General features: G+C 42.2%; 1 protein-coding gene across 4 annotated transcripts in view; it reads right to left on the reverse strand.

The window, feature by feature from the left end:
• The window catches only part of ZNF592 (zinc finger protein 592), a 341,162-nt gene that overhangs the window by 238,824 nt on the left and 81,375 nt on the right, over positions 1–20,963 (reverse strand). For all 4 annotated transcript variants that reach the window (XM_069222355.1, XM_069222353.1, XM_069222352.1 and 1 more), the window contains 2 exons: positions 9,733–9,911; positions 216–392 (listed from right to left, as the gene is read on the reverse strand). In XM_069222355.1, coding sequence (XP_069078456.1) covers positions 216–392; positions 9,733–9,911 — 356 coding nt within the window. The remainder of the gene's footprint in view (positions 1–215; positions 393–9,732; positions 9,912–20,963) is intronic.

Genomic DNA, 20,963 nt, shown 5'->3' on the forward strand with positions numbered 1-20,963 from the left:
AGTCAAGTCACGCTAGTTATGACCTGTGACATACTGCCCGTTACAGGCTCCCAGACAATTAGTGGTTCAACAAAAACAAGCAAAGGATGTTTCATCTAGCTATGAATTTATCTAGAGGGCTCACTAGTAACAGAGCTTAAAAGCATCAACATGTTTGCTTCACATACATTTACTATAATTACTAAGAAGGGATTAACATAAAACACTATGCTTACTGAGCAGCCTTCTGAGGTAGTGATGGATGCTGAGCTGCCATGTGGGTAGCAATATTTTCTGTTGACTTAAAGGCCATCGGACAAAAAAAACACTTGTGGAAGACTTCAAAATGCTTATCTTGAATATGATCTTTCAGCATCCCCAATGTCATGAAGACAACTCCACAATGGATACACCTGCAAATAACAAATACGAAACTTAAATGACTATATATCAAAATAAAAATAACGGTTAACAACACAGAGAATCTTTTAAGTCATTTGACACTTTGGATAAATTTGCCTCATTCTCAGCACCAACTCGGCAGTACAGAGGCTTAAATCAGCTCATTTAAGCAACAGAGCTTGAAGGTCCACCCAAAAAATATAGTATCTGTGATTAAAGTAAAGACACTCCAATTGCAGCTGTGGGACCAGTGGACATTGTCATCAGCAACCCACAGCTGCAGCTGAAGGAAATGGTTACATCAGTATGTGCCACATGAGAAAATTGACATGGATGCAATTCTAGCCTGTCTGTTAACCATATGAAACAAAACATGCTGTCCGATAGAAAGTCCCCTGGCTCCTCTGTCCACACGTATGTCTTCCAAGGTCAGGGCAAGAATACCACATTTAGACAGCGAATGTGTGGGTACACATTACATCGCAATCAAGATATACGTTTTGTTTTTTTTGTTGGTTTTAGGGTATTTTGGCTTGAACTCCGCAGACCTCTAATCGAGGGTGTTTTGGCAGGCCGAGATCGAAGACTTTGTTTTCTGTGCAATTCTGTGGTGGCACTTTGGGCAAGAACTAAAAGGTGTATGCTCCAAACCCACTTCACATTTGTTTTCTGTTGAAAACAAATTATTCCTACTCCCGACACTGAGTTTGTGCCTGTGCATCCAGACCCAACAGCAGGAAAAAGAATTCGAAGATGCGACCACACACAGAGGATTCTGCCATCATTAAGATGGGATCTACAACCAAATAGTTGGCAATGCAAAAAAAAAAAAGAAGAAGAAAAGAGCCGAATAAGACAGCATGTGAATCTAAAAAAAATACATAAAAAAACAAGGTTCCAGAATTAACTGCGTACATGCTGGGCCAGTATCTGGCGAGACTGAACATGCATAGAACTTGGTAGTCAACTTTATACAGGAACAACATTTTTATATAGTCATATTTTGTATATTAAAACTATAGTCAAAATTAGTTGGGAGGAATTCAATATTCTGGTGAGCCTAGAATTTATCTGTGTGGCTACTTTTTTCTAAAAGCCAGCATTAGATATCTTGATCAAGATACATGAACAGCTTGTTAGGACATCAAGAACAACTGAATCTGCCTGTAAATATTGATGCATCCAGGGACCCCATTGGGCTGTATGCCACCCTTGTGAAGATAGGGGAGTATGCGTGAAGAATTGGGCACCACATACTTCATGTCACATGGACAGGTGGTAAATGGTTAGCCACGTGACTTTCATCGTACCATGGTGTTCACTGTTGAGGCCCATTATTAGTAGCCTTCCGTCTCCATGGAAAATAATATGCAGGACAGGTTTACAATCTGTTTTTTGGCACTTTTCTTTGAGATGTAATCCCAATGTGCAGGAATATTGCAACTTCGAGGCAGGCAGGTGACTTGGACAGTAGGTTCTCAAATAGACAGTCCATTATTTGAACCTGACCCGGGAGGGAGAGGGAGAGAAAGAGCGCGAGTTAGAGGCTCCCGATAGGACCCTGTATGATCCTTTGAAGCAGAGGGTGGCAACGGATTGCACTGCCAACAGTTTCCATACTGCTGGAGCGCCTACTTTTGCCTTATGTTTAAATTCTTCCCCCTGGGTGAATGTAGCCTTAACACCACTTGGAGTAAATACCAATGGTATTGTAGGGTTCAACATGATCTGCACAGCATCTACTAGTGAGTACCACAAGGTTGATATGCAAGGGAGGAAGGTATTTTGTGTGCAGCACCAAGACTTATAAATGTACTCCTCAAGAACTGAAAGGTAACATGCTCTCTAAGTTATTTTACATGAACATCATAGTGGAGCAGTGTATAGCTACTCATTAATCTCTGAATGTCGGTAGTTTCACCTATAGGTATACAAGAGTGTCAACTTTTCATAAGTTTGTTTGTGTTATTATAGAAGGAGTAGGGGTGTATGATTTGATAATTTGCAATCATGAACATTTCAGCCTTCAATACCACAAGAAATGCCCTTAAGGGACTGCAGGTAGAGACCAACTCGGTACCAGCCATGACCAACCAGAATAGAATTGCCTTGGACTTGCTAACGGTGCAGCAAGGAGGGATGTGTGCTATAAAAAATTGAGACATATTGTTGTTATGCCAATTTGTCTTTGAATTGAGGAATGGTCCTGTAAGTACCCTTAGGGCTCTAGTAACTCCAAAGGCGAAAACCCTGAACTGGTAGTGTTTTCCACTAAACATATAGTGAAGGTACTGGTGGTGCGCTTGGTCTATAGAGACGCGGAAGTACATATCTATCCGAATCAATGCAGCCATAAAGTCGCCATGTCGCAGCAAGGGGATGACTTCTTGCAATCTAACCATGCGAAAGTATTTTAAGAAGATAAAACTGTTCATGGTCAGAGGTCGTAAGAAGCCGGAACTTTGGGTTGTATGTGAATACTGTGTAAAGTGTCTAGGAGCTTCCGAGTGAGTGGATAGGGCTTGCTATGCAATCCCAAAGTGCTCTAATTAGGGGTAGTGTGGTTGAGCAGCCTAAGGCTTAAAATCAGATGAGTGCAAGACTTCTACAAATATACACAATAGTTAATAAATTAGACACATGACTCAAGAAGGAGAGCCACACCAATTTATAAAAATAGCAAGTATCTTCATATAATTTTAGGCATCTGAGGAACATCGTTCAGGTAAGTACGTTTTTAAATAGGATATATTTTCTCTTTTAAAAGTGGACACAGTACAGTTTCTGAGTTCTGCAATGTTATCCTATGGAGGTTGGGGTAGACATGTTCTGCAAACAGGTAGAGTACAGCTACTTACAAGACCAATCTCCAGGGGTTAAGGTGAGTAGTGGGCAAGTTCCAAGGCAGCACCCACAGTACACCCTTCGCGGCACAGGGACGGTCAGGTGTTGAGTGCTAAACAGCATTGGGTGCCCAATGCATTCCTATTGAGATCAGTCACTGTGAAAAGAGGATGCAGGCTCTGGCCAGAAGGCAAGTCGGGCAGAACCAACAGTGGGGCTCAGGCCTCACAATGCTCACGCACAGGTAGACAGTTTTGGTCATCTTCTCCAAGGCTCAGGGCTGACGGGTGCAGGTGTTCTTAGGTGCTGGGGGTTCTGACCAGAGCAGTTGGGGTAGAGGTGGGCTGAGTGCAGAGGCTGCAGGAGTCATCAGGAAGTCCAGGAGGGATGAAACCATGATGGACTTGGACTCTGGAGGGCTGGGGAACCTTGTTGGCACCGGTGGCCCACTTCAAATCGGGTCAGAAACTGCAGGTGCAGTGGTGACTTCAGATGTCAGGTTTTGGTGGTTCCAGAGACTTCAGAGTCACTTCTTTTGGAGTTTGTTGGAGAATAGGTCTGCTGTTCACAGAAGGTCTTAAGTCTTTTTCGAAGGCAGGCAGTCCTCCAGGGTTCCTGGAGTCACAGCGGCAGGACAAGTAACCTTTGGTGCAGATTTTGACGAGGGATGCAGACAGGCCGGCAGCTGTTTTTTTTCTCCTTTTCTGCTGCCATGGCTCTTTGGTGTCCTTGGTGTTATTAGGTCATCAGGATCTGCCTCTCTGGTGCCACTGGCTCCCTTCAGTACTGCATTTAGGGGTGTTAGGGGTATGTAGGATTGTAGGCAATGGGCTGACTTTTGGGGTCACTACACCCCCTAAATGACCACTTGCTGTGGGAAGTGGGCATAACCCTGTCCCAGAATTCCTAGGTATGCCATCTCAAAGATGGCTACCCCTGAAAAATCGTGTCTAGCTTGCAGAAGCCCCCTTAGAAGTATTACCAGCCTGGAGGTGGCACGCCTACCTAAACAGCTAATTTTCTCACCAGTACAAGTGCCAAATGGTCTTCTGAACAGGACGGTGTCTTCCTTTCCTTTGAGGGGAGCCATATTTGCATTTTTCTAAGGCAGCAGCCCTTTGAGACTTGCCGTAATAGGAAGACTGATCAGCAGGTCATCCTGTGGGAGGGGGTATTACAACCTCTTTCCGGACAGGCTTTTGTTCTGGGCCTCCTGAGATCAGAAGGCTCCCACCTTAGGGGGCCAGAACCGTATCTCGGTGGCAGGCTGGCAGAAACTGGTCAGCGAGCACCCCAGAGGCTGGTACGGTTTCAGGGGGCACCTCTAAGGTGCCCTGTGGGTGTATGTATTGGTAAATCCAACACTGGCATCAGTGTGGGTTCATCAATACGAAATGTTTCACACCAAACATCCTTATTTTCATGAAGACATCATGAAGCTGGGGAACCTGTATTGATCAGTGTCCAACACATGCATTTAAAATGGACTCCTGGTCACTTACTATCTCTGAGTATTGACAATGACATAGCAGGGGCATATCTGCTCTTGTAGATATGCCCTCACATGTAATATAATTCACCCTGCCTTTGGGCTTTAAGAACTGCTAGAGGACTTATAGATACATATTGAATGCAGTGTTAGGAGTCATTGCACATAGGCTGTGTGTCATGTTGTGTTTTCACTTTTTTCTGCACCAAGACACGCATTCTGCAATGGCATCCGGTCATGTGATTGGTGAAGTGTCCCTTAAGGGGGGCACAATTTGTGCTGCAGCCCTTAGGCGCCCTCTTTAGTATCCCCAGACCCTAGATACTAGGGGTACCATTTACTAGGGACTTACAAAGGGTGCTAAAGAGATCTGCCAATTGGGGACTTTAATTCGAAATCACATCAGATACCAGGCAAAAAGTGGGGGTAACCATGTCAAAAAGGGGCACTTTCCTACAGAAGTGCAAGATGGGCTAGAGCGTGTCACTCATTTGGGGATAAGAAATGAACCCTATTCTAGTTTGTGTACAGGAAGGGATCTATGGGGTCCCCTGACCGGCCTGCTTATATCTCTTCCTCCAGGAAATGGAGTCAGTCTCAATTGAGTTCATGAAGGCAGGGGTTTAGGGGACAGCAGAGATTTTGGGAGGGGTTGCGACATTTGAGGCAATACCCTTCCAGCACAAGAGGGCCCACTAATAGTATGTTTGCCACAAAGGAGTGACTCTTAATTCACCTGATAGAGGAAGAATAACCCACTCCCTGTCAAAGGAGCCCATGAAAGACCAACCTCTTCCCAGACAATTCCTTTTGGACATGACTTTGTTAAGCGTCATGAAAGGGGAGGTTGATACTGTTGTACTTAGGCATCTGTACCAAGCTTTCTGGCCTGCTTCATCCCCCGGTGCACTGCTTGTAAAAATTAGGTTTTGGCATCAAGAACGTTAAGCCACTACAGACTTTGCCATGTCTACATCTTATTCAGATGCTCGGGAAAAAAGGTATACAGTCTGAAAAGATGCTTGCCATCAAAAGGTACAATTAAAATGTGATGTTGCACCTAAACCTAACCCTGACATGGTAAGGCATGCATGTCTGCGTAGTAAAAGGCTGGTGTTGCTACCCCTAGGTGAGGTCCGACACATCACAGACACACTTTATATTGGTGCTGCTGATAGTTCTGCCCTCTGCAAAAGTTTAGTCAGAGAAAGCGTTACAAGCCTCTCCATGGCCTCCCTACGGTATTGATTGTATCTGTTAAGTTACGCGATTTCAATTTGTAAAGCATGCTACTGCCCGGAAGGGAACCCTGGCGCTGAGCCGCTGAGAGGCTAGCTTTGTCCAGGGTGGGTGGAGGGGCTATTCAAAGAGCCAAGTCTTCAGCCTTTTGCAGAATGCAAGAAGTGAGGAGGTTCTGATGTGTAATTGGTCGCTCCAAGCTTTAGTACGGGAAGGACCTACGGATCTGGTTTTCCATATGCGTATGATGTGTGCAAGTAGGAGTCCGGCCAAGCAGAGATGTTCGGAAGGTTTGTGAAGCAGTTGTGTACTTAGGGAGGAGTTGTGTAGTGTGCCTTGAGGGTGTGCATTAGAAGTTGGAATTGTGCTAGTTTGTGTATGGGTAGTCCACTGAGTTGAGGTGTGATGTGTGCACATCAAGAGCGGTTAAGAGCGATTCTGGATACAGTATCCTGAATTGTCTTCAGCCTCCTGCTGAGTTTGTCGATTCTGGTGTCCCAAGGTTATTACGGGAGGTCCTTCCATAGTGCGGAAACATCCACTTTTATGTTATGTTAACATGGTGAGCGGAACGAAGCTCAGCTGATCATGTAGCTAGTGACCAAGGTATGGCGGACTGTTTTCTGGGTATCAATAGGGAGCCAGTTGAAAATCTCTCTCAGTACCGTCAGGGTGACTCACAGATGCTCCTGTCTTTGCTTATTCTCAGCGCTTGTGCCAGCTAGCCTGGGATGTGTATCTAATTGGTGCGGTTGAGCTACAGGGAGGCCAGGGTATATTTGCAGGAGATAATCGAACTGTTAAAATTCTTGATAGTGTGGGTGACCAGGACGCTGTTCCAGTTGTAGCAGGTTGGTCTGCCAATGGTTTGTGTGTGTCAGAAAGGGACGGCTGAACCTGAGGAAGGCATGGTCTGACAAGGTAACAAGGGTGGGGTCTTCATCTCAGATTTGTTTTTTACAAAACCCTTCTCGTGAGGCTAAGGATTTCCAGAGTGGCCTTGTCTGGTGCAGTTGTAGGGGTTACGCCAGGTTTCTGTGAAGAACTACAGGTCTGGGGGAGGCCATGCAGCAGTTCTTAGATCTCCGTGGCATGTCTGGTCAGTGAGCAGTTAGAGAGGAGCATGCATTGTTGAGAGTGAAGAGTGCTGTGGGGGTGGTGGGTGGTCTGTGTGAGAGAGTGGGGTGTTGAGAGGGGTTGGTGCAGGAGCAGAAAGAGGAAGATGTGGGTGAGAACCATGCACATGGGCAACATTTTCCAACGTTGGCCTGGCTAGGGCTCCTGGTCTTTGAGTATGAGGGAGAATTCTTCTCCAGACTGGAGGGAAGTGGCTAGTCAATGGAAGGACCGGCGTGTCATCATCTTGCTGATGAGCCATAAGGTCAACTGGTCTTTCTGGACTGGAACGCAAGGCAATCGGAGCAGGAGGTCTTGACGTGCACTGGCGACAAGCAGAGTTTGCAGACCCGGTGATGATCTGTCCACGTATACTTCAAGTGGCACTGTGGACAGTACCAAAAAGGGGTACTCTCCATCAGTCTATACATGCGCGAGGACAAAGGCTGATGAGAAGTCCCCGAAAAGTGAGGTTCCGAGACCGGCATTGAGCAGATCCTTGTTGCAGAGCCGACAGGCACACCAACTGCAAAAACAAATGATTGTCTCTTGTCACTCAAAAAACTAAAAAAAATGACCATGCCCAAGCTCCACACTAGATGGCAGGAGAATGAAAAGCATGTATATGCACCCACGAACCATGCACATACCACGAAAAACATACTTTTTCGCACAGTACATTTTCTTAATTGCTGTATTATGTCTATTTTCTTGGGTCACTTGAGGGCAATATCGAAGCCTGGATATCTTCAAATCTCAATATGCTGAAGACACAAATTTCACATGGGTACCTTTAATAGAGAAAGAGTTATGACGGCTTAAGTGCAAACTGCCACAAACTAAAAAAAAGAAAGGGATCAGTACTGGGAGGTGGGCACACATCCCCAGAAGCTAAGGAGTTAAAAGAAAGGTACATTTATAAACCTTACCTTCACAACTCTGGTTAACTGTTTTCAATTGTTGCTTTTTGAAGTGGTTTTCTTGTGGGCTGTTGCATCCTACAGGTACCACTGTTCAAATCTAGCTATTGCTATATTTGTAGTAATGCTCATATAGAAAAGCAATGGCCAGCCTAGTCACTGAATATCTGCAGCTGCTTATTGACAGACTTTTTACCCTGTCTCCACAGAGATAATTTAAATATTATGGTCTACACTCTACAAGCCCACAGGCTCAAGGCAATTTCAGCGAGTCTACCATTTTAGCTCCCACACTTAAAAAAAAAAAAAAAAAGAAGTCCCCTGGAAATCTTCCCACATTCACATTCTGGTAATGCACAAGCTTCAGAAACGTTTTTGAGCCCTAGTGTGAACTTTCAAAATCAGACTCCATTTTAGAACATTATGACAGCCTGTCTGCCTTTCTTTCACGTTCAGCATGTCATTAGCTTTCACAGAACTTGTGTCATTACATTTAAAAAAGAACTTTGTTATAACATCAGGTAACACAAGTCTGCGACAGACTATGCATATCTATGTTTAAATGTTTGACAGCAGACTGAAAGACAAACATATAGTCGATGTATTTTCGTCTTGCTAGTTTAGAACGGTTGCATCTTGGATTTTAGAAAGTCCACACTAGATTTTACAACGTAGGTTAAAAAGTAGTCAATCCCATATACACTACACTCACTAAATTAACCTTTGAATTTGAGAAACCTTTGCACTGGGTTATCACGAAAGGTCCTTAAACAGTGCCGGAACATCTACTTTTATGTTATGTTAACAGGGTCAGAGGAAATAATCGCAACTGATCATGTGTTTCTCTTCTCCCTGCTCAAGTCTGATAATCGGAGCTGATCCACTGTGAACAGATATGAAGTGCATTGGGCCTCAAGAAACGCCAAAGGCAACTTTGCGGTTTCATCCTCTTACAGTGTAGCGCATAGAAGTAGCTTTAGGTTGGTAATCTTCTAGAAACTTTCTAAACATGTTAGAAGTGTTAATTTTATTCTCACTGATAGCAACATGTACAAGTGCTGTTTTAATTACACGCTGTGTGGGTCTTATTCATTTACTGAGCAATAGGATGAATCTGTTGAAATGAACACTTTAAAATATATGGTGTCTTTTCTTGCAATGCTTGAGTCTGCTATTCTAAGAATAAAATTGGGTTTGAATTACCACTGCACCCCTGAACCCTTCAAGGGATCGGGTTGTAACCCAGAAAGCATGAACACCACACCTGTAGGAATCCTCAGTAGTTTGTGAGGGGCAACAATAACCTGGACTTACTCAGTGATGGTGCACTGAACTAAGTCTATGCACCTGTGAGATAGGAATCCATATCTTGTAGACTTGAGCCAGTAGGCCTCAGGTTACACAACACTTGCAAACAAAGGTAGGATGCAGTCCAGGATCTATCATTTCTTTAAGTTTGGATTTAAAACAACACTGCAATGAGAGGAAAGGTGCCCCTCAGGATTTAATCTGCCAGTCATCTAGGATGCTTTCATTTCAAATATGAAAAATAGGCGAGTATGTGATGTTAATCAAATTAATGCCTTCCATTATTCTTTAGTCTGCATCCTGTGATATTTGACTCAATACAATTTAAATTAAATATTTAGAAACTGTGATCTATTTTCACTAACATATTAAAGAAACCCACTGTATACTACTTAAAACATTATACATCTAATAAATGTTAAGTCAAGTACTAACCTGAATCCAACTTTGCGGGAATAATGTAGGCAATTCTCCTTCACATGAGTCTGAAAATATGCCGAACGACACAAAGCACCACATTCGGGACAACAATATGGTGACTTATGAGCATGTATTCTCTGGTGGGCTGTGTAACTGCATTTGTTGGGAAGCATCATTTGACACACTTGACAAGTCTGCGGAGGGGAAAAAAAAAAATAAGCTCTCTTCCTTTTGAATAATAAAAGTACTGGAAAAACAAAGTACTGTGGAAGGATGGAGTGACAATAAATGTCACATGTTCATAAGTACATATAATACTGTAACATTAAAATTAGATAGGTTATGATACTCACTCCCTACTTAAGGGAGAAGCAATACATTATGAAAGCATATAAATCTAAACTATGCTCACAATCAACTTTTCCTAAAGCTGATTATTAAAATATTAGAAAAAGTAGTTTCTAGTTTCCACCAATGACGTATATCACTGCTTAGAGGCTGGCTTCCAAAGAAAAATTTGGAAAAATCTTAAAGATGATGTCTGTATATTTTAAGGATTATATCACATTGTATTCCCGCATGTAGTAAAAATAATTCTCACCTCCTATTCACAAAAGGAAATGTCAAAGTTTCAGCAGTTCCATGGAGGTGTATAGCAGCTTGTGTAGCGAGGTGAATGTGGAAGGATCTAGAAAACTTTAAGAACTCTATAATTAATGAGTAATACATTTCTATGATTTTTGAATACTTTGATATCATGCTTTGTAGCACAGTATGGTCATGTATAGAAAATGTGACATGGATTCGAAGCATTACTGGACTTTTACGTAGATACTATGGGGAGAGGGAGAGAGGAAGGGAGAGAGGAAGGGAGAGAGAGAGAGAGAATTAATATATATCTTTAAAAAGTGTTCCCATTGAAAGGATTTTGAACACGACTACAGCCCGAACTGCTGAACAGAATTACACCAAATCTGGAAGGAAAGTAGCTTTTGGTCCAGAAAGAAGCCTTTTTCTACTTTGGTGTAAATCAGTTTAGTAGTTTTTGAGATAGTAAAAGAAAAAGAAATATAGATATCTAGAGGCGTCAAGGATTTGCAAATGTATGTGTGAATAGAAGCGCTGTAATTGGTTGGCCACAACCTGAACAGAAAGATGCGGCTGCCATTTTAATGTCCTGGGACACGATCTCCGGGGCTGCAAAACAAAAAGAAAAGTAGCATAATGGGTCAGGGTGGAGATACCCTGACCCCATGGGTGTGATACAGGGGTGCTTGAGGGTCAAATTATGGGTTTAAAATGTTTTTTTTTTTCAACGTGCATGGTGAAAAGGTTTTTTTTGTAAAACATTCACAGACTCATTCATACACTAATTCATTCACTCATTCATGCACCCTAAGACTCATGCACCAACTCACACACCCACTCAGACACTAATGCACACACTGTGATAAACTCAGACTAACACACCCCTTTCAGACACACTTAAACACTCACGGATCCCACTGACAGAGACAGGCCCTGTGGCCAACCACCGATGCGTACAGCCAAAGGGGCAGGCTCGTGGTTGGAAAAATGTATAGTAATTCAAATTAGTTTATGGTGAAAAACCATAGAAATTTACAGGAAAAAAAACAAAAGGTTACAGTGACGCTATAGTCCCCTGGGGCTGTAGGTGAGGCCGATGGGCGTCCCCCAAGCCAATAATTATTTTTGACCTGGGGAAGTAGTGGACCCTGGGCCACAGAGGGGCCATGCACCCCCTCCCCACCCCCCCTCACACACATCATTTCTGATTCATCCTAAGGAGGTGGTGGTTCATGGGGCTGTGGGTGGTCCAGGCAGCCTCCCGCACTCCTATTAAAGAATGCCCTCGGGACCTGGACCACCAGGCGGCTTAAAAAAAGACAAAGGGTAGGAGTCTGTGCTTTTTGTGGGTTTTTTTCCCCCATTTTTGCCAGATCCATCATGAGTCTAACAAAAACACTTTTAAAAAATCTTTTAAGCCCCCTTAATTTCTCAAAAACTACTGAACGTATTTTCACCTGAACAAAAAGGTCCGTTTCTGGACCGGGACATACCTTAATGCCAAATCCTGTGTAAATCCGTCCATTAGTTGAGACACTATCGCTGTTCAAAATCCCTATGGAAAAATGAATGGAAGAAAAAGTGCTTTGGGACCCCTCTTTTTCTTGCACCCCATACCACCCCTACACCCCCCGGAGTAATCGCCCCAAACAAAACTTTCCAGACAGCAGCTCAAGGGAGCATGGTATTTTCATATATATATATATATATATATATATATATATATATAAACATTTACGAGCGTCTCGCCGCAGGAATGACGCTGGCACCAGCCATCAGTTCATAAGGTATCTTCTTTATTTTCTTATTTCATGTGAAGTGCAAAGTGCTATCCAAAAAATATGGCAACGCGTTTCGGCCTGAGCCTTCAACTGGCCATTGAGTTGTGTGTGATGTCAGTGTATTTAAATCAGGTGATCACCCAACATTCACCAATTAAAAAACACTTACTATTTATCACTTAATGATATTGTCATCTATTTTAAACCTGTCATTGATCCTTTTAAAAGAAAAAAGAGAAGCAAAAGTTAAAATTAGATATTTCCTGCTAAATATTTTCAGATACTATTTTTTTAGATTGCATTTTTTTTAAGGTAGTGCTGAGCCCTTTTTCCCCTATGTTTTATATTTCTTTGAGGCCTTAATAGGTTACACTTACAAAGGTAAAGTACCTATTTCTACATAGTTGTATAACCTATTTTATAATTTTCAATAACTCATTCACCCCATATATATGTAGAACTATCTTATCAGCAATTAAATACATGTCTAATTTTTATACATTTGGAACATGTTGGGTTTATATCTCTGATAAAATACCTTTAGAACAAATTGACATCTGTAAATTTAGTGACAGTGAAATTAAGAACCCTTTAATATTTTCATTTTTTGCTTCAAGGTTTTTCTACCCTCACAACATTTCAAAATGTGAAGATAATAATTTCTTGCTAATTAAGAGACTAAAATGTCCCTCATAGTTATTTCATCCAAAGGATAATTTCTGGCATATATGTGATATTGTCCTTCTCATATGTTTTCTTATATATATATTCTTTTCTGTCTCTCTCTTTTTTTCTTTCTTCATTCCATTTTTCTCACATATCCACCATAATAAAGATATTTTTTTCTTTTATATGATATATTCATTTGTTACATCTCAGGGGATAATGAGTTTCAATTTTACTTTTATGTCTCTCAGGGTACCTCCTATTCTTTAATTGCAGTTTCTTTATTCTTAGTCTTTTGTCTTTGTTAAATGTCTATGCAACTCCGCATCCATGTTCAACCCCCACGGCATCTCACTTCCAATAAGAATGATACATTTCAATTCCATTCTCCTCAGTCTCTGTTCCAGATCTCCTCCTCTGTCATTCTGTTTAATATATTGAATGCCATAGTATCTTAGATCTTAATATTCACCTTGATGCTGCTCCCATATATGTTTTGCTATTGAATACGTTGAATCTTGATTGTTAATTGCCCTAATGTGTTGCAGTATTCGTAATTTCGGTTTGTTCACTGTATCCACCGCATATTTTTTGCCACAGAAACATTCCAACACATATATCACATATGGGGTTTCACAGTTTATTCTTTCCATAAGTTTCATTGTTCTTACATCAAATATTGTAAACTGTGTCATATTTTTCCCATAAGTGCATGCTTTACATTTCGTGCACTTCCAAAAACCCTGTTGATTATTAGTCAACCAATTTGAAAAAAAAAAAAAATTGTGGGATCATATAGTTACTTGTTAAATGATCACCCAATGTTGGTGCTCTTCTGTACATGATCGAATGATAGTTGGGTAGAGATTTTGACAATGTTTCATCTAATTATAGCAGTTTCCAATTGTCTTTTAAAAGTTCTTTTGTCATTTGACTGCCTGCATCAAAGCGCATGATTTATCGTATGTCATTTTTTTTTTTTTTTGAGTCACGTTTTTTTTTTCTAGGTATCAATAATTCATCTCTTTTACGTTGAATTGCTCTTTTTAATGCATCATTTAAGACTGAGTTTTGGTATCCTCTTTTGTAAAATCTTTCATACATGTCATCCATTTGGGTTTTCAATTCTGTTTCTTCTGTGCAATTACGTTTTACTCTTAAGAATTCTCCATATGGTACACTCCATTTCAAAGCCTTTGGATGTCCGCTGTTTGCATGTAACACGCTATTTGCACTTGTTGGTTTTCTGTGCATTTTCGTGCAAACTCTACCATTTTTAATATATACACCAATGTCTAAGTAATTGATCTCTAGATCACTTATTTCATGTGTAAATTTCAGTTGTTGGAGGTGGTCATTTAAAGAAGTTATAAATTGTATCAAGGGCTCTTTCTCCCCTTCCCATTTAAGGATGGAAAATGTCACTTACCCAGTGTACATCTGTTCGTGGCATGTTCCGCTGCAGATTCACATGCTATGCACAGGTCCTGCCATCTAGTGTTGGGCTCGGAGTGTTACAAGTTGTTTTTCTTCGAAGAAGTCTTTTAGAGTCACAGGACCGAGTGACTCCTCCTTTTCGGCTCCATTGCGCATGGGCATCGACTCCATCTTACATTGTTTTCCCGCAGAGGGTAAGGTAGGAGTGATAGAGTATAAAGAAAGATGTCCATGCAATGGAATAGAAATGTATATACATCTGTACAAATTTAAATGTAACAAACTCCCGGGGAGGAGGGAGGGCGCATGTGAATCTGCAGCGGAACATGCCACGAACAGATGTACAATGGGTAAGTAACATTTTCCGTTCAATGGCATGTGTAGCTGCAGATACACATGCTATGCATAGACTACAAAGCAGTTCTCCTCCCATAAGCGGTGGTTAGCCTGTAGGAGTTGAAGTTGTTTGAAATAGTGTTCTTAGTACAGTCTGTCCTACTGTGGCTTGCTGTGTTAATAACACATCTACACAGTAATGCTTGGTAAATGTATGGGGTGTTGACCAAGTGGCTGCTTTACAAATTTCTGTCATACGTATATTTCCTAGAAATGCCATTGTTGCTCCTTTTTCCTAGTGGAATGTGCTTTTGGTGTTATTAACAGCTGTCTTTTAGCCTTTAGGTAACAAGTTTGGATACATTTCACTATCCATCTGGTTATGCCTTGTTTTGATATAGGATTACCAGTATGGGGTTTCTGGAATGCGATAAGCAACTGTTTAGTTTTGCTGAATGATTTTGTTCTGTCGATGTAATACATTAAAGCTCTTTTAATATCTAATGTATGTAGTGCTCTCTCTGCCACTGAGTCTGGCTGTGGGAAGAAGACTGGAAGTTCCACTGTTTGATTTAAATGAAACGGTGAGATGACTTTAGGTAGAAATTTAGGGTTTGTGCGAAGTACTACCTTATGTTTGTGTACTTGTATAAAGGGTTGTTCAATAGTGAATGCTTGTATTTCACTAACTCTGCGTAATGAAGTGATTGCCACTAGAAATTCAAGTTAGGAATTGAATTTGACAGGAGTGCATGGGTTCAAAGGGGGGACCCATGAGTCGTGCAAGTACAATGATAAGATTCCATTAAGGTAAGGGTGGCGTTCTTGGAGGTATGATACGTTTTAGACCCTCCATGAAGGCTTTGATGACAGGCACTCTAAATAGAGATTTGTTTTGTCTATTTTGTAAATAAGCAGAAATTGCTGTGAGATGTATTTTAATGGATGAAAAAGCTAAATTTGCTTTTTGTAGATGGAGTAAATAACCTACAATTTCTTGTATGGTTGCATCTAAGGGTGTTATGTGTTTTGCTTGGCAGTAGAAAACAAATCTTTTCCATTTGTTTGCATAGCACTACCTGGTGGTAGGCTTTCTTGCTTGTTTAATTACTTCCATACATTCTGGTGGAAGATGTAGATATCCAAACTCCAAGATTTCAGGAGCCAGATTGAGCATTGCTGGATTAGGGTGTCTGATCTGTTGTTGTGTCAACAGGTCCGGTCTGTTTGGGAGTTTGATGTGTGGTACTATTGACAGGTCTAGCAATGTGGTGTACCATGGTTGACGTGCCCACGTTGGTGCTATGAGTTTGAGTTTGTTGACCAGAAATGGAATGAGCGGGAGAGGGGGAAAAGCGTAAGCAAATATCCCTGATCAGTTGATCCATAGAGCATTGCCCTTCGATCGAGGGTGTGGGTACCTGGACGCAAAGTTTTGGCATTTTGCGTTGTGGTTGGTGGCGAACAGATCCATGTCTGGTGTTCCCAACTGGCAAAAGTATTTTTGAAGCACTTGGGGGTGAATTTCCCACTTGTGCGTCTGCTAATTGATTGTGAATCCCTGGAATGTATTGAGCTACCGGTTGTATGTTGTTGTGAACCGCCCAATGCCAATTTTTTTGTGCTAGAAGACAAAGTTGTGATGAGTGGGTTCCTCCTTGTTTGTTTAAGTAGTACATTGTTGTCATATTGTCTGTTTTGACAAGAATGTGTTTGTGAGCAAGAAGAGGTCGAAAAGCTCTTAGTGCTAGGGATACTGCTAGCAGTTCTAAGTGATTTATGTGCAGTTGTTTTTGTTTGTTGTCCCATTGTCCCTGAATGTTTTGATTGTTGAGATGTGCTCCCCATCCAATCATTGATGCATCTGTTGTAAGAATGGCATGAGGCACAGGGTCTTGAAATGGCCGCCCTTTGTTTAAATTTGTAGATTCCACCACCGAAGCAATATTTGTGTTTGGCGGTCTATCAACACTAGATCTTGGAGATGACCATGTGTCTGCGACCATCGTTTTGTGAGGCACTGTTGTAAGGGCTGCATGTTTAATCTTGCGTTTGGGACAATGGCGATGCATGATGCCATCATACCCAACAGTTTCATGACAAATTTGACAGTGTACTGTTGGCTTGGCTGGATTTTTGGCAATATGTTGTGGAACGATTGCACTCTTTGTGGACTTGGGCTTGCAAGTGCTTTTTGGTAGTTTAATGTGGCTCCTAAGTACTGATGAAATTGTGCTGGGGATTTTTGGTAATTTATTGAGAACCCTAGTGTGTGTAGGCTGTTTATTACATAACATGTGTGATGTTGGTACTGTTCTTGAGTGTTGGCTTTTATTAGCCAGTCGTCAAGATATGGAAAGATATGTATATGTTGTCTCCTTATGTATGCTGCGACTACGGCAAGGCATTTTGTAAATACTCTGGAAGCTGTTATCCCGAAAGGTAACACCTTGAACTGGTAATGTTTTCCCTGTATGACAAATCTGAGATATCTTCTGTGAGCTGGATGGATGGGTATGTGAAAATACTCATCTTTTAGATCCAGTGTTGCCATAAAATCTTGTTGTTGTAGCAGTGGGACTACATCTTATAGTGTTACCATGTGAAAGTGTTCTGATCTGATGTTGAGATTGAGAGTCCTGAGATCTAATATTGGCCTTAATGTTTTGTCCTTTTTGGGAATGAGGAAGTATAGGGAGTAAACCCCTGTTCCTTTTTGATGATGTGGCACAAGCTCTATGGCTTGTTTGAGTAATAGTGCCTGTACTTCTGTTTGCAACATTGAAATGTGTTGAGATGGAAGTTTGTGCATTTTTGGGGTAATGTCTGGAGGAGTTTGTGTGAACTCTATGCAGTAACCATGTTGGATAATGGATAACACCCAATTGTCTGTTGTGATGGGTAACCAGTGGGTGTGGAACTTTTGCAGTCTTCCTCCCACAGGGGAAGTGTGGTGAGGAAAGGTGGTGATAAAATCACTGTTTGGTATTAGTGGGTTGTTTTGAGGACTGGTATTTTCCTCTAGATTTGGGGAATTGTCCTCTGTAGGATCCCCGAAACCCCCCTATCTGGTATTGCGTCTGGTAAGAGGGTTTGGCTTGTGAGGTAGATGGCTCGGAAGCTTGGGGTCTAAAGCCTCCTCTATATTGAGGCTTTCAAAATAAGCCTCTGTATTGGGATGAATAAAGCGCAGCCATAGCTTTGGCAGTGTCGGCGTCTTTTTTCATTTTGTCAATGGCTGTATCAACTTGTGTGCCGAATAGTTGTTGTTGATTAAAAGGCATGTTAAGGACGGCCTGCTGGATTTCAGGTTTAAATCCTGATGATCTAAGCCATGCATGTCTCCTAATTGTGACAGCCGTATTGATAGCTCTTGCGGCTGTATCTGCGGAGTCTAGCGCTGACCTGATTTAGTTATTTGTGATTGCTTGACCCTCTTCTACTGCCTGCTGGGCTCTCTTCTGTTGTTCCTTGGGGAGATGCTGAATAATGTCCTTCATCTCATCCCAGTGAGCCATGTCATATCTGGTCAGTAATGCCTGCGAATTGGCTTTACCCCATTGATTGGCTGCTTGGGACGCCACCCTTTTACCTGCGGCATCAAATTTCTTACTTTCTTCATCTGAAGGGGGTGCGTCTCCAGAGGTTCGGGAATTAGCCCTTTTTCTTGCTGAGCGGACCACTACTGAATCTGAGGGTAGCTGTTGTGTAATAAAAATGGGGTCTGATGGTGGTGGCTTATATTTCTTCTCTAACCTTGGAATTATAGCTCTTCCCTTAACTGGTTCCTGGAAGATTTGCTGTGCACATTTTAGCATGCCAGGAAGCATGGGTAGACTCTGGTATGTGGCGTGAGTTGACGACAATGTGTTAAATAATAAGTCATCCTCAAGAGGTTCCGTGTGCATGGGCACATTGTGAAATGCTGCTGCCCTGGCTAGAACTTGTGTATACGAGGTGCTATCCTCAGGGGGTGTTGGCTTTGATGGATAGCACTCTGGACTATTATCTGAGACTGGATCAACATAGAGATCCCATGGATCCGTGTCATGTTGTGATTGTATAGTGTGTGATGGAGACTGTGCAGTGGGTGTAGCAGGCGGGGAGACAGTTGTGGAGAATAAGGAGGAGACTGCTGAGGTGAAAACTGAGTAGGCAGAGATTTTTCTCTTGTTTTTGGCACTTTAGCCGTTGGCTGGTCAGTGTCCAAACATCCATGGAAGGCCTGTTTCCTCTTTGTTTTCAGAGGAGGTGCTGTGAGGATTTTGCCAGTGTCTTTGTGGATTTGTATTCTGGCCTGTCTGTCATCGAAATCCTCCATTTGTGTCAATTCCTCAGCAAATCTATTGCTTTCTTTTAATTGTTTTGAATGTCCATGCTCCTCAGTGTATGCTTGCTTTTTCAGCTCCGAAGCTGGCTTTTTCAGCACCGAAGGGCCTGAAGTACTTGTCGGCCTCGGCTCCGAAAGTGACTTTCGGGTTTGGACTCGATGGGTCGGTGCCTTATTATTTCAGAGCCTGTGCTGCGGCTCGAGTCCGAAGGCTTTGTTGTTGGCGTGGCCTTTTTCAGTGCCGAAGATGTTGCTTGGTCACCAGTAGTTTTCTTACGGGTGGAGCCATGGCCTTCCGGCAGTGGTGTCCCCGAGGCCTTGTATTTGGACTTGGATTGGGTTGGGGCAAGCGTACTCACGTGTTGGCCCGCTGTTATTGGTCGGTCGATGTCAGATTCTTGTTCGGAGTCGGAACTCTGAACGGAGACGGCGGTGTGGATCATCTCCTCCTCTTCAGCGTCAAGGTGTTCGGTGCTTCTGGACGCCATCTCTTATCTTCGGTCTCTTTGAGTCTTTTTCAAGCTGAAGGATATACAGGCCTCTCAGGTATCCTCTCGATCTGGAGATAAACACAGGTTGCAAACCAAATGTTGATCAATGTAGGGATACTTGGCGTGGCACTGAGGGCAGAATCTAAACAGGGTCCGGTCCATGAGGCTTCGACAAATACTTTTGGTCGGGCCGACCAGGCCCAAGTTGGGCGCGGATGCCCCGAAGGGCAAGTAGAGCTCTGTGTCCGCCGGTACCGAGGTGTCTATGATGGATGATACGCGATCAAGAACAATACCGACAAATTTAGAGGGTTTGTAAAAATTTTCAAATTCGAACAACCGGAGTGAAGAGCAACATGTCCGAACCCGATGGCGGAAAGAAAACAATCTAAGACGTAGTTGATGCCCATGCGCAATGGAGCCGAAAAGGAGGAGTCACTCGGTCCCATGACTCGAAAAGACTTCGAAGAAAAACAACTTGTAACACTACAAGCCCAACACTAGATGGCAGGACCTGTGCATAGTTATAGTTAGGTTCTCTCATTTACTGGCACAAAACCATAGAAATTCAGCAGTTATAGTTAGAACTTTAGTTAGGTTCTCTCATTTACTCGCACAAAACCATAGAAATTCAGCAGTTATAGTTAGAACTTTTTCAAGTAACTATAATTCACGGACTAAGGCAACTATAACTCGCGCACCCACTATGCACAATATTTTTTTAACAAAATTGTATTGCAAATGTTTTATTGATACTTTTATTGACATTATAAAAGTTGCCATGAGTGCTTTAATATCTGGATTAATTAGCAGTGCATGACCCGTTTTGCATCCGATGATACCAACGGTGTCAAAGAAGAGGTCAAAGTCGTAAATGATGATGGAAGGGTCAACAGAATTATATACATCATTGGTGTCGAAAAGGTGCTGTTGTCGTCAATCTTTTCATAGACGTTGACGATGTTCGTCTCATAGTTAATAATGGGAGTGCGGTAAATGGCTGTTTTTTGTCTCCATCGTCGATGGCTTGGTATTCACCGGCAGGGACTGGGTTTCAGTCAAGGCATCAATAGAGTTGGATTTTCACGTAGGTTTTAGCACATGCTGATGCTCGTATGTTAAGAGTGTTTTTGTCTGAATGGACTCCAGTCTTATGCTATGAAAATAGTGGCTGCAGGCACTTTAGGATGTTAAGTCCAGCTCTGGAAACTCCATATGATCCTACTTTCTTGCCACCTTCGAAAAAGTGCTGCACTGAACACTTTTTACTGAATCATCCCCAGAATAAGGGGCGTTCCCTTCAAGAGGGTGTCTTCCTTCCTAGTACACATAGAGCCAGCCTGTTCTCCCTAGTCTTTAAGGTCTAGGAAGGAAAGGTTTCACAAATGTCTTATTGTGAAGCCTCGTAAGCTGCATGAAGGCAATAAATACATTGCTTATGTGGGTCATCAGAGTAGTTCTTTTTCTAATGAAAGGAAGAACAGGATTTTAAATTTTCTCTCCGTCAGTCATGAGGAAAGATGGTGACGAGGAAAGCTTCCCTGGTACAGAAAAATTGAGATTTCCTAGAAAAGCACCCCAAAAACAACTTACAGTAAACTGAAAGCTGAAGATGGG

The sequence above is a fragment of the Pleurodeles waltl genome, chromosome 3_1 (assembly GCF_031143425.1).
Source record: "Pleurodeles waltl isolate 20211129_DDA chromosome 3_1, aPleWal1.hap1.20221129, whole genome shotgun sequence".
NCBI lineage: Eukaryota > Metazoa > Chordata > Amphibia > Caudata > Salamandridae > Pleurodeles > Pleurodeles waltl.